We start from the raw sequence: 14,560 nt of genomic DNA, 5'->3' as shown, positions 1-14,560 counted from the left end.
TGCTCAGGGATGTGCAGGTTAGGGTGAATTGACCATGCTAAATTACCCATAGTGCTCAGGGATGTGCAGGTTAGGGTGAATTGACCATGCTAAATTACCCATAGTGCTCAGGGATGTGCATGTTAGGGTGGATTGACCATGCTAAATTACCCATATTGCTCAGGGATGTGCAGGTTAGGGTGAATTGGCTATGCTAAATTACCCATAGTGCCCAGGGATGTGCAGGTTAGGTAGGTTAGGGTGGATTGGTCATGCTAAATTACCCATAGTGTTCAGGGATGTGCAGGTTAGGGTGGATTGGCCGTGCTAAATTCCCCATAGTGCTCAGGGATGTGCAGGTTAGGGTGGATTGGCCGTGCTAAATTCCCCATAGTGCTCAGGGATGTGCAGGTTAGGGTGGATTGGCTACCCCATAGTGTGAGGTGCATTAGTCAGGGATAAATATGGGGAATGGTCTGGGGTGAGTCACTCTTCGGAGGGTCGGTGTGGACTTGTTGGGCCGAAGGGCCTGTTTCCATACTGCAGGCATTCTGATCCACTCCCCATAGTGCTCAGGGATGTGCAGGTTAGGGTGGATTGGCTGCCCCATAGTGTGAGGTGCATTAGTCAGGGATAAATATGGGGAATGGGTCTGGGGTGAGTCACTCTTCGGAGGGTCGGTGTGGACTTGTTGGGCCGAAGGGCCTGTTTCCATACTGCAGGCATTCTGATCCACTCAGGAAAGGTCCAACTTTTGGGGACTTCGCCGTGCAGTAACGTGTCATACATGATAACTGAGGGGAATGATAGTGTCCCTGCCAGTCCCCCGGGCAGGAAGTGGTTATTTCCAGTGGAAATGGAGGGGATGTGTTTAATGGTCATATTTAATAATGACCTCAGCGCTTTGGCTGAGATGGAATCAAACAGACTGGCTTTATTTGGCCGTGCTAACATCTGGGATTTCCTTTCAGCCGGGCAAACGAGTTGGAATCCTCAGCAGACCCGCTGAGGTCGGTGCTGCTGCTGTTCCTGCTGCTGTACTCGCCGGGAGCTCCGGCACGTTTTGTAACATAGCAACAGTGCTAAATATAGAAAGCACAGCGCTGCTCCTTCAGCTGCTCAGGAATGGCTGGGCTCAGCGAGAGAGAGAGCGCTGTTTGCATCAGAGTGGAGAAGGAGAGAGCACGTTTTGTAACATAGCAACAGTGCTAAATATAGAAAGCACAGCGCTGCTCCTTCAGCTGCTCAGGAATGGCTGGGCTCAGAGAGAGAGAGAGAGAGAGAGAGAGCGCTGTTTGCATCAGAGTGGAGAAGGAGAGAGATCCCTCTGAACCGAGAACTTCAATCTGCCGAAGGCAAGAGCTGTTGAGGACATTTTGCACTGCTCCCCACAAACCCTCCCTTCACTCTTGACTCCCAAATGCGGCCCCCGCAGCGCCCAGGAGCGAGGCACTGCTCTGAGTGAGGTCTGCTTTAACCAGGCAGTGGGAATGGCTGACCCTCAAACTCACTGGAAACTGGTTTTGGCAGACTCTGGCCCCCTGGCTCCCACTCTCCACCGTTTTCACTTCCAGTCAATCTCCCCCCACCCCAACACACACACACACAAAAGCACCTTTTTCGGGACCCCAATAGGGAAAGGAGGCACAGCCTGTGATTGAGGCTCGGATTGAAGCAGACGAGTGTCTTCTCTCACAGAGGTGCACTGAGTGTCTTTCCATACCTTGCCCAAGTTAAAACAAAAAAAAACCAAGCAGCTTCCATTTTCACCGTTTGGAGATGCCGGTGTGGGACTGGGGGTGGACAAAGTTAAAAATCACACAACACCAGGTTAATTGGAAGCACAATTGGTGTTGTGTGATTTTTAACTCCATTTGCACTGGCAGCAGTGAGACCCGAATGTTGGCAGGCAGCTTCTGGGACAGCAACCCCACACAAAAGCTCTAGGTTTTGCCACCAGCTGAAGGGACCATTCGCTGAAATAAACAGGAACCTTTGAGAATAGATGAGACGTGAACCGGTGCCCCCCGGGTCTTTCGCGATCAAGAGAGTGTCCCTCCCTGTCAAGCTGGCGCTGCAAGCAGACCTGCTGCAGGAGTCCGGGGGTGCGAGGGTCTCAGTGGGGTTAGGAACCACCACAGTGTCTCCTCTCAATGCTGCACTCCACAGCCACCATGAGCTGACCAAACGATTTCACTCACACAGCCAGAACATTTGGACAGGCCGAACCCATGGAGGGGAGAAGCTGGAGTGTGTGTGTGTATAAATACTGCTTGGGAAGAAGAGGACCCCTGTCAGACTCCTTCCTCGATGCAGCAAGGATCAACGCCCCAGCCCCCTTCATTCTGAGCAAGAACGGGCGTGCCCTCAGACTTCAAAGGGGTACTGGGGGAAGCAGGAACGCTCGAACCTGGGTCCCTTAACACTGTGAGGCTCTATGTTGCCCCAAGGGTTTTGGGGGCCACTGTAGATGCTGAAGATTGAGTGTGGTGCTGGGAAAGCACAGCAGGTCAGGCAAACATCCCAGCAGCAGGGGAAAGGGGGGGAAACAACCAAACAAATCGACGTTTTTTTGGGGGGGGGGGCAAAAGCAACGATTCCTGCCTGACCTGTTGTGCTTTTCCAACTGTTGGCGAGGGATCGAGTTGAGAGGGGGGTGCGTGTGGTACCCGCTGGCGAATGGGCCGACCCCTGACAATTGTGAAGGCCAGCCCAAGCCCAGGGGGAAGTGGCGGTCGCGAAACGCTGACTTTAACATGAAACATTTCCTTTGCAATGCCGGTTTTATTAGTAACAAATAAAGGTGGATCATTGTTAACAAAAAAAAAACTGGAGTTAGAATAAATACTGCACACTGTTCAACAGGCAGCACTCACTTACACCAGCGTGCAAGCCCAGAATTAATATCTGTGCACCCCCCATGCAACGTCATGCACATTACGTTTCAGATACACTTTACAAACAGCAAGTCACTGCTCAATTTAGGATTTTTAGTTTTTTTTTAATGAGGCAACACATTAAAACCACAGCAGGAAAAGTTGTGTTTCTTGGAAAGTCACAGGCTTAATTTGGTAGCACTCACTCACTCTCTCTCTCTCTACTTCAAACCCAACTGTAACAAAATAACACCAAAAGTGAAGACCCTGATATCAGCATCAGAGTTAAGTCAAAAAAGTAGTCATCTAAAGCGCTCATGGGATCTCACTGATTTAACTCCCGCTTGGGAGGGAGGATGAAAAATGGGACTCAATTTTGTTTTCGAGAAACCACGTGGGTTTTGTTTAAATAAGCGGCACTTGTTAAACAAGAGCATTTTCGTTCCCACAAAAGGCCAACCCCTAACAGGAGGTGCGCCTTACCGCCCACTCTTGAGTATGGGGCAGCCCTTTGCTCAATGCCCTGGTCTACCTGACGCCTGTGCAGTGCGGCAGGGGGGCGAGGAAGGGAGGGAGTCATGGATGCTGCACTGGGCTCGACTTTCCGGACCGGAGGGTGGCCCCTGCAAGGCTTGCACGCCGGCAAACATCCCCCTCCCCCCTCCCGAGCCCACCCCTCAACGTCTCAAAATGCAGTGGAGTGGGTTTATATGATTCATTTTTAAAACGGAATATAATATATCTTTTTTTTTTGCACAAATTCAACAATGCTCCATGTAAAAAAATAAACATTTGTCTGGAAAGACAGACTCGTACGTCAGGACTTGTGTTGTTTATGTTTCCTTTCTCCCACTTGCTCGCTTCACTTGGGCCCCCGAGTTAGCCCACCTGCCGCTTTCAGGAGGAAGGAGGGGGGGGGTTGTTGGGTGGGAAAGGGGAAGGCTATTTCACCATCCAAAGCGGCCCTTCACGGGGTTTGTGCTCTTCTGGCTGGGGGCTAAGCGAGCTGGCCAACGCCGGCACGGTGGGCGACCCACTGCTGGGTGGGGGGGCGGGTGGGGAGGGACGCAACACTCAACGAGCTGTAATAAAGTGCAAGGCGCTCAATGCAAGTCAAGAGATTTCGCTGCTTTCCAACTCACCCGCCGGAGGCTGGGTGGGTCCCGTTAGTGTTTGAAATGAAAACTACCTGCGAGGTCAGGAGGAGCCTGTTAATCGTGTCAATGAGGGAAGGAGGAGGGAGGGATTAGACATTCGCTCGGGTGAAAGGGTTCGGATTCCGTGGTCAGAGCTCAGAGACCCCCTTTTGCGCACAACAGGACGCCAGCTTCCCATTTTGTTAGGACAGTGAGTGACGTTTTGGGGCTTTTTTTGTGCCAAATTCATGGAAGGAAGAGGCAAACGGTAATACCATAAGCCCTCTTGTTTCCCCCCCCAACCCCCTTCCCCATGGCTGTGTTGTACCAGGTTTCTGCTCATGCTTTCTGTCATAACTAGGAGTAAGTTAGCACACTTATCAACAGCAAATCCAGAAATACTTATACCAACGCAGCAATCTCTTCACATTGAGCTGAAGTGGGTGCAAGGATTAAGCGATTAATGCAAAAGATGGATGCCATATTACTCTCCTCTACACATCCAGGCTTTTCTGTTTGACAAGCCTAATTTCCCATTCGGCACAATAGGCACTTCAAACTTTCTAAGTGAACAGAACATGGGGTTGATTAGAATTCAAAAGGCAGTTTAGTCAAGTTGTCTTGAAATAGTTTGCACACAAGAGTTAGTGTTTCTTTTTCTGATAAATGCCCATTTTAAAGGTCAAGTAAAAAAGCTTTTGTTTCTTTCGGGTTTAAATTCTTCCAAAATAAAACTAAAACAGCAAAAAAAAAAAGAAATTGTGCAATCAGAAGAATGGTCAAACTCAAACTGAGCAAATTGCAAATGTTAAGATATCTGACTGACCAAGGCCGAATACAACCTGGTGCTCCAACAATTATCATGGTTCAAAAAAACACACCGAGACCTCTGAGGTGAAGAAGTCTGCTCTATGTTTGGAAAGATCTTCATCACTTGAAACGATGAAGCAAGTTGAGTGGTTTTGGATCGCACAGTCTTGGGCTACCATAACACACAGACAATCAGTCTGAAACTTGGGCCAAACCCTCAGGCATGTTGTTTGGAAGCTTGGGTTTGTCCTCAGCTACCAGACTTTCATTTCCCGTTGAGGCTGCCATCCCCCTCCCACTCAAGACTCGGGCATCCAGTGCAGTTCCAAATCACCTGGAGAACCCACACCTCGGATTCAAACCTGTGCTGGAATATGTGAAACCGCCTGACCAATATAAACAGGAAGCCTTGAACCTCTCCTGGATAAGGTACCAGAGCTAGGCTAAGCTCCTGAGAGTCGAGAATCACTTTAACCTCGCACAGAAGCCCCCTCTCCGACCGAGAGACCGGCTGGCAGAGGGCCTGAGAGTGAGTACAGGGGATACTTGTGGCACATCGACAAGGATGCCCTATCTGAGAGTACGAGTGAGCAGCAGGCAAGATGTAGAAATCCAGAATCTTGTTTGCTGACAGACTATCAAGATCAGCAGCCTGGAAATGAAGCCCCCCCAGCTGTTTTCAACCCATGGAAATATCAATTCTTTACAGAAAGGCAGACAATACCAGCCAAATCACAAAGGCAGGGCTTTCAACCTTTGCTGCCTGACCTTTCCTCACCAAATAAAACCGACCCAACCTTTTTCCTTGACCTTTAAGCACACAGACCATTGATACAGCGTCACACAATGATCAGAAGTGGGTAACAAACTCAAATCTCTTTAAAAATCTATTATATATAAAAAAAAGACTCACAGTACATATTTAACTATATTATGTCAATATTCATCATTTGTTTTGTCACGAAGCAACTTCTCACAAATCTTGCCACTAATTTAACCGCGTATCAGTCGGAGCCTAATGTACATGGCAAAAAAACAATACAAGCAGATGCGACTGTACATTTCTTTTTTTCCAAGTGGAATACAACAGAAATCAGAGAGGTAGCTAGGCGCACAACATTAGAACCGCAAGTCAGCTGGGTAAGACTCAAGAAAACTGGGAGGGTCACCAGCCAGTTAAGATGACCTGGCGCCTTGAATCCGACTGACTGCATTTTAAAGGCAGGAATGGTTTCTGGCCATGCCGTGCTAACAGGGTAATGAGCGTTACCCATCTGGTTCCATGACTAACATGCCCCCCTTCCTAGCAGTGTCACTTACAAAATGAAGACACAACCATTAACTATGTGGAGTTGCTGCTCTCCAACAGAGGACACGTGGCCTCGTGTGCTCCTGGAGAGCAAGCTCAACCCTTTTTTTTTTAAACAATTTACCATATGCTAACTTGTTTTTTTATTCTTCTTGCCATATACAAGCGGGTTAAATGATTTAAAATGAGCTGTCCCGGGGGGAAATAGCACACACTTGCACCATTCGAGAATGGCCCCAGGAACTGGGGAACGGGGCAGTTTACTCACTCAATCAGCTGGTGGACCTGCCTCGACCCATGGGGGGGCAAAAAGACCCCCAAAGGTGCCGGGGCAGGTGCTGGACTCTGGCATCCGTGCGATTGACTTCTATGGCGAACATGATTACGGTAGACCAAAGCAGCGGGCAGCAACAGGAGCACCGAATGCTGAGGATTGGGCCATCCTCAACAAGCTGATGGGTAAAGGTGGAGACTGGCAGATACCAGAGTCCGAAAGCAGCAGCGGCAGTGAATGGGACATGCGCCCTGGGGTTGCCAGACCGAGCGTGTCATCAAACTGCTGCAGGGGATGCGAGATTACAACTTTCTAACACATGGTAAAAGCCTTCCAAAGTTCCAAACAGGCCCAGCGACTAGCAAAGGAGACTGGGCTTCAAAATGTTGAGCTTCAGACCTTTCAGGGGACCACACTGGCACTGCCAACCAGGGTCTGGTGGCAGAGGGGCATCCTGGTGTGCGCCTTTCAGTCTGAGGTAATTTCTTGCTGAGAAAGTCCATGCACGCCTGTTGAAACTCACCGACAAAGGGATATGCAACGTTGAAAGACCGACTCGGACTGGCCTGTCTCAGCAACTGTTGGCTGGAATAATCCAAGTAGGAATGTGGGAGCTGGCTGCATGGCTCTCAGCTAACACATTGAGATGTTTTGAAAAGGAGGAGCAGGAGAAACTATAAATAACGCATAAAACAAAAAAAACCAGAACTGTGAATCACTCAAACCAAGACAAAGAAAAGTAGCAATTTTAGTCAATTACCAAAATACCTAAAGTAGATCAAGTATAATTTGTATCTTTTAAGTATAGATTACTAGCTCATCATTTACACACATTGGTATCTCTCCATGTGTCAAGATTCAGCTTAAACTTACAAATGCAGGAAAAAGCTTACTTCATTACGAGTGAAATCACCGGACATCATGAACACTTAAACACTGCTCTACTCGATAGCACTGATGAACTGCTCGAGTGATTACTTCAGAAATACGCACCTCCCCTACCCACGGGCCAGGTGTACGTTGGCAAATAACAACCCAAAGAGGGATCAGGATCAGGAGGACTGCAAGGGTGGAGGTCCGGCACGAGAAATCCCAAACTGCAGCTCCCTACAACAGGGTCAATAATTGGTCGCAAGAGGCGCCAGGAGGCATGGGGCGAGCAACAACCCACTGTATTCACTTGCGCGCTGGTGTTACATGCCCAGGCAGCTTTACAGCTCGTTACCCATCGGCCGAGCATGACTGAACTAACCAATGAGCCACAAGCACTCGAACCAAAGAGCACGGACACGTTCCAAGTACTTGCAGCACAGTCTAAGGACACGGGACTTTGAGGAATCTGACAAGCCGGGTAAGGAGTCTCTTTTTCTTAACAAGTGACTCGGGCATCAAAGTGTACAAATCGCCACTGCTCAACCTAATCACACAGAACACCCACGGAGCTGCTCGCTGGAAATCGGCTAGTTGGTCTCAAGATCAGTTAACGGAGGGGCGCACGGGAACTGCAATTTTCAAAAAATATTTTGAAATGAGAAAATCCTTAAAATTCTGCAACCTACACATCTGGTTAGTTTATTTAAAAACATAGACTCCAGGCGCTATGCAATCACTTTGCTGGGACTCACTGAGGGTGCCTGAAGGGGCAGGCCTCGCTGATCTGCTTACATAACCAACTTACACCCAACAGCATGGTACCCCATGGTAATTCAGACACCAACAACCACAGAAGCCGACAAGACTTTTTCCCCCTCTCCCTTCTATACATTACTTCTCAGTAAGAGGGCTACGATATTTCTGAAATAGAATCTGTTAAGTTGCAGCTCTCTTTTATTTTCATGGCTGGATTAAGTACACATATGTACAAGATTAATCATATCTCTTCCCCCCCACAAACCCCCCCCCACCCCTGAACTGGATTCTGAAAAGGCTTCTCCAATGAGAGACACATCTTTCTTCATTCTGCTTCCTCTTTCCACACCGCTCAACACCAACAAATCAAGTGGTTTAGACCGCAGAAGATCAGCTAGTTTTCTTAAATGTGCATTAACACCGATCCAATACAGAGGAATAGGGCAAACAACAAATTCAGATTGTCCCTCATTCTGACAATCTTCACATTTCCACAGCCAAACTCCACTTTTGGACTCCTAAAAGGAAGCTTATTATTCAGACAGAATCAGCCTAGAGTGCTGGCTGGTAACTTCAGATAAAGTGAGTTGCACCTGAAATAGTTCTGCATCTCGAGCACCACAGATAGTACCCTCAGTACTTGCAGAGACCAGAAGTGGCACTTTCGGACAATCACCCATCCCACATCTGCAGCTCTGGGACACATGGTGGTGGTGGGGGGGGGGGATGCTGTCCATCCATCTGAGACATTAACTTAGGAACCAAAGACTGGGATTAGGACTGCAGTCCTAGTGGAGCGCAGTGAAGTTCAGTAGCCCATTGCCCAGCTATGCAAAGAGGCTCCTTGAAGCCTTCATTTTCCTCAAGTTGCTGCACATTTAAAAGGAAATCAGAAAGGAACACTGAAAAGAGGCTTTGCCCTTCAGTTCAATGTGCACCGAGCAAGCCAAGCGAAGGGTCCTTTCCACTCACGCTCAGCTATTTCTGTTTTAGCAGCTTACATGTAAGCTCGCAGAACTTGGAATGTCACCAAACTGGCTCGATTGCCTTGCACATCATTAGCAACGAAGGGAACAAAGCCAAACGGCTCAATAATTGATCAGGAAACTTTCATCTGCATTTTTTTTTTTAAAAAAGGCCTTAAAATCAAGTCTAGAAATTTGTATAAAATATATTCTACAATCGGTTTTTTAAAAAAAGCAGAAGGAGATTTTAAAAATCCCACATTAACAAAAGCCTTTTTAAAATTCATTACCCACTGTGTAGAATTTAAAAAAAATACTATGTCACCACACAGCAGAACCGATAGTGACACATAAAGGTTGCTGTATATGCAAGCTCTCTGAACTAATTTTAAAATGATTGCTAAATGAGGCTATTGCACTGTGTCTGTAGAAGATACTCTTGACAGTGGAAAATATCTGGACCATTCACTTTGTATACTTTCGTTTTGAGTAACGTTACTTTTCTTGAAAAAAAAACATAAGTTGATATTGAACAGAGCATACTGAGTGAGATGATCTGCTGAATACCGGACATGCGTAACGAGTAACCTGGCTCGCGTTGCCTTGGAAGGTCAGCCTTCCCTGTATTCCCAATGCTGCCGAAAAGGCAATCTCTTGGTTGTACTGAAAGCACATCTGACCTATTTAATCCGAGCGGCAGCTGCTCAGCTCAGAGTCTAACCAGTACTGCAGGCTAACTGGCGGGTGTGCAGACTGCTGTACCGAACAAGGGTGCCGCTTATCAACATGCTGAGATAGCTTTTCTGACAGGTCAAATGGAGAAACAAGGTGCAAACTGGCCCCAGGTGGATGGCAACCTCAAACGTGGTTATGTACAGCACATCCTACTATCTCCACAGACTCCTCAGGCTAAGGAACAGAAAACCAAAATATACAAAGTGTAACAGACCCAGACCTGGTGCGGGTAATCACTTACCCACCAGGGTTAAAGTGATATATATATATATATATATTGCTCAGCAGTTTCTCCCAGGTGTCCTTGACTACAAGCTGACAAGAGCTTGACATTGTTTATGTCTGTCTACATCAGAATACATTCAAACTGGAAGCTGTTCAATCGTGAACATGATGTCAATGTCCTGGCTTTGATTCCTACGCTTCAACACACTTGGACAACACATCACAATTTTTAAAGAGGGGCTTACTTAGGGGAGAAATTGATCTTTAAAATACAGAGAAGAAAGCTTGCGAGGGGACCACAGTGAATGCACACAAATCGCAATACCGTTATAATGTGGGAAAAACGCTAACAACAGTTCAGACTCACCGGCAGCTCGAGTCAACAGGCAGGGAATGGCTTCGGTATCTGTTCTAAAAGAACACTCCACAGCCTTTAAAGTGAAAATACTGCAAAATATAATTACTGCTTCTAATAAATAAATACAGTTCAAAAAGCCTAAACTCCTGCACGACTCAAGACAAAATTTAAAAAAAACCTAAAAAGCTATATGACCCCTTGATTTTAAATGCCGGCTTAAGCTGGGTTAATCAATTTTTTTTTCTCATCTACTCTATCCAATCACTTATAACTTTGTGCACATAAATAATGTTTCTTGGGAAAGTGGTGGTTGCGTGAAATTTTTATACAATTATTCTGTTTAAAAGCAAATGCACATTCTCAAGTCTGGAAAAGTCAAATCGTATGTCATGGATAGCCACTTTTTAAAAAGAAAAGCTTAGAAAGAAACTTGAATATTCCTTACAGGGTTCGACATGCCGTGTGTTCAACAGTAGCACCTGGGCTAGTTACAAGTAGTCTCTACTACAAGGGCAACAAGTTCATACTAGCAGTAGAATCCTTGCTGATGGTTTACATTGGAATGGTTATACAGAATACATGTAACACTGCCAAACTTACTCAGGGAGGGAAATGCACTGCAGATGACCAAAATACAATAAGTATTACTAATGGAGGTTAGCAATCACCTTTCTACATGTAAGCCCTGGCAGTAGATATCATGTGGAACTAGCGCCATACTGTAGACTATGTCAAGCCTTCATACTTGATTGTTTAAAAACATTCATTTTTCTACATCAGGAACACAACAGTTTTTATCAAAGATATATTTGAAATACTTAAGAACGAAAACAAATTTAAAAATGACTCGATTGTCCAGTATTTAAAATAATTTTTAAAAATTCCATGAGAACTTTTTGTCTGATACGAAAAGAACTTTTCTAAAGTGTTGCTGGCTTCAAGTGACGTGATGTCTCTGCAAATAATTTCTCTCTCAGGTCGAGGTCATATTTTGTCGTCTCTTACTTTTCATGTTAAGAACCTCTTTTGCGTCACAATGAACTGCTTCCTTTTAAAAAACTGAATTGATGTTTCAGCGACAACGATACTTTTCCACAAATAACAGTGTGTATTTTGCAATGAACTGGTTTATTCATCTTGGAGATGAAACTGCCCCATTTGTATTTTTGATTGTTTGTTTCCATGTACATGCACACATTTTCTTTATTGCAAGCTGCTGTTTCCTCCTCCTCTTCCTCCTCAATAGTACATTCCACTGTTTCCCAAAAAATACTATTTTCTCAATTTTTGTGAGCGACTCAATTTTTCTCCCCCTGCTTAGCTGGAAGGTTTCGGTTTGGAAACATCTTTCTTTTGAGACATCAAATCGACTTTGAAAACATTTCTTTCTTCTGCGGGGGCTGAAACTTCACACAATTTGACTCCCCAATCAGATTTTTTTTAACATCGCAGTGAAGACTATTTACTCTGCAAGGTTTCCCCAGGTTAGTTTTTTTTTCTTCTTTGCAAACACAATTTGCTCCCAGGCTTCCCCGATTTCAGACTTTGAATTCTCAATCGAGACAATCTGCTCAAGTCTCCCAAGTGGATTTTTCAATGCAATTTGCCCTCCAAGATTCCCCTGAAACGGATTTCAAGACATGGTTTGCTATCCAAAGATTTCCCCAAATGGACTTTGCGGCGCAATTTTCCCCTCAAAGCGAGAGGCTGGCCCAAAATGGATTTTAAGAAGTTTTCTATTCAAACCAATTCTTCCCCTCAAAATTTTCCCAAATGGCTTTTGCAACACAATTCTCTCACCACCACCCCCCAAATGAACTTTGAGACATGGTTGCCTCTCCAAATGGATTTTCAACACAATTTTCCTCTCAAAACAAACAAACAAAAAAATAAAAGAGGCTGGTCCAAATCGGATACTGGACAATTCCCGCTCAGGGTTGGCCCAAAATAGATTTGGAGGAGGCAGCTTTCTCTCAAAAAGGATTACACCCATCCCTCCCCAAACCTAGATTTGTTATTTTTTCCCACCCAACCCCCTTTCTCTCTCTTGCTCTGAGTGAGGGGCTGAAGGAAGCCCTTGATAGAGAGAGAAAATTTGATTTCTTTTCTTTTCCTCTTTTCGGCCACACCCCCCCCCCCCCCCCCACCCCAAACCATCAGCAAATCTACCCTCCCCTCCCAAATAAACCTAGATTTTGTCCCACCCAACCTCATTTTCTCTCTCTCTCTTTTTGAAGGAAGGCCTCGATAGAAAGGGAAAAATTTGATTTCTTTTCCTCCTTTGGACCCTCCCAAAATAAACCTAGATTTTGTCCCACCCAACCACCTTTTCTTTCTCTGAAGGAAGACCTCGATAGAGAAAAACATGATTTCTTTTCCTCCTTTGGGCTCCCCCCCAACCCTAAATCATCAAACCTTCCCTCCCTCTCCCCCAAAACCTAGATTTTATCCCACCCAACCCCCTTTTCTCTCTTTCTCTGAACAGAGATAGAGAAAAATTTGATTTCTTTTCCTCCTTTGGACCCTCCCAAAATAAACCTAGATTTTGTCCCACCCAACCACCTTTTCTTTCTCTGAAGGAAGACCTCGATAGAGAAAAACATGATTTCTTTTCCTCCTTTGGGCTCCCCCCCAACCCTAAATCATTAAAAACTTCCCTCCCCTCCCAAAGAAAACCTAGATTTTGTCCCACCCAACCACCTTTTCTTTCTCTGAAGGAAGACCTCGATAGAGAAAAACATGATTTCTTTTCCTCCTTTGGGCTCCCCCCCAACCCTAAATCATTAAAAACTTCCCTCCCCTCCCAAAGAAAACCTAGATTTTGTCCCACCCAACCACCTTTTCTTTCTCTGAAGGAAGACCTCGATAGAGAAAAACATGATTTCTTTTCCTCCTTTGGGCTCCCCCCCAACCCTAAATCATTAAAAACTTCCCTCCCCTCCCAAAGAAAACCTAGATTTTGTCCCGGAAAGGTTTAATTTATTTTCTTCCTTTGGACCCCCCCTACACTAAAATAAACCTAGACCTTGTCCCCACCCAACCCCCTTTTCTCTCTGTCTCTCTTCAGAGAGATATATAGAGAGAAAGGTTTAATTTATTTTCTTCCTTTGGACCCCCTCCTACACTAAAATAAACCTAGACCTTGTCCCCACCCAACCCCCCTTTTCTCTCTGAGAGAGAGAGAAAAGTTTGATTTCTTTTCCTGTCAAACACCCATCAGCAAACCTTTCCCCTCCTCCCCCCAAAAACAAACCACAATAAGGTTAAAACGCTGAGGGGGGGAAAGGGGGCCTCGCCTCAGTCGTCGTCCACATCCTCGGCGTCCGAGTCGTCGGGCGGCCGCTCGAAGAGCAGCTTGTCGCCGCGGGGCTTGTCGTGCAGCTCCTTCATCTCCTCGGCGTACTTGGTGAAGGCGGTGCCGAACTTGTGCCAGGCCTTGTACGGCACGGTGATGGAGTTGCGGTACGAGGGCTTCACCTCGCTCACCCGCATGAAGACGCCGTACTTGTTGGCGCCGACGTCGAAGAAGAAGCGCTTGCTGTCGACCGTCAGCGAGGTGCCCTCGGGCAGCTCGGCCTGGCCGCCCGGCGCCTCGTCCTCGGCGCCGTAGTCGTCGATCAGCTTGGCCAGCGCGTCCCGGAACTCGATCAGGCCCTGCGCCGGCAGCGCGATGGTCTGCCCCTGGCTGCCGCCCAGGCCCGGCCCGCGGTTCAGCGTCTGGCGGACCCGCAGGAAGCGGCCGCGCTGGTTCTCCTTCAGGTCCATGTAGTACTTGCGGTTCTCCCGCACCAGGAACTCGCTCTTCAGGGCCCGCCGCGGCTCCTCGGGGCCTGGGCCTCCTCCTCCTCCCGCCGCCGCCGCCGCCTCGCCGCCCCCGGCCTCCGACGGCCCGAGCTGCGCGTAGTGCTCGATGAAGTCGCCCAGGTAGTCGCGGAACTCGGCGGCCACCGCCATGGAGAGGGTCAGGCGGCTCTTGTTGCCGCCGGCGCCCACCTCGGCGATCTTGATGAAGCGGCCCTTCGCGTTCTGCTTCACGTCCAGGTAGAAGCGCTTGTTCTGGATGTCCACCCGCTTGGAGGCCAGCTCCTGGGTCTCCTGCGGCGGCGGCGGGGGAGGCGGCGGCGGCAGCAGCAGGCCCGCTGCCCCTGACCCTGCTCCGCCGCCGCCGCCGCCTCCTCCGCCGCCGCGCTCGCTCCCGCTGTCCCCCTCCGCCATCTTAGCCGCCGCCGCCCGTCCGTCCGTCCCCCCCCCCAGCCCGCTCTCT

General features: G+C 47.5%; 1 protein-coding gene and 1 long non-coding RNA gene across 2 annotated transcripts; both read right to left on the bottom strand.

Annotated features, from left to right (window-relative positions):
• Positions 1-2,743: 2,743 nt before the first annotated feature.
• LOC122543203 lies at positions 2,744-13,253 on the bottom strand. The gene is made up of 2 exons (XR_006309952.1): positions 12,973-13,253; positions 2,744-12,834 (listed from the first exon to the last, which is right to left on the bottom strand). It is a non-coding gene; the product is annotated as an uncharacterized LOC122543203 (long non-coding RNA).
• Positions 13,254-13,477: 224 nt separating this feature from the next.
• Positions 13,478-14,511, bottom strand: LOC122543202 (transcriptional activator protein Pur-beta-like). Its single transcript, XM_043681650.1, has one exon. It carries the CDS (start codon positions 14,509-14,511, stop codon positions 13,594-13,596), a length of 918 nt encoding a protein of 305 aa, XP_043537585.1. The 3' UTR covers positions 13,478-13,593.
• Positions 14,512-14,560: the final 49 nt, after the last annotated feature.

Source organism: Chiloscyllium plagiosum, chromosome 42, assembly GCF_004010195.1.
Source record: "Chiloscyllium plagiosum isolate BGI_BamShark_2017 chromosome 42, ASM401019v2, whole genome shotgun sequence".
In the NCBI taxonomy this organism is placed as follows: Eukaryota; Metazoa; Chordata; class Chondrichthyes; order Orectolobiformes; family Hemiscylliidae; genus Chiloscyllium; species Chiloscyllium plagiosum.
Note: the sequence above shows the minus strand (reverse complement) of the source record. Positions and strands in the feature narration are given on the sequence as shown.

What these genes read in the sequence shown, in the direction of transcription:
- LOC122543202 (XM_043681650.1), bottom strand. Translation starts at nt 14,511, where the DNA reads ATGGCGGAGGGGGACAGCGGGAGCGAGCGCGGCGGCGGAGGAGGCGGC.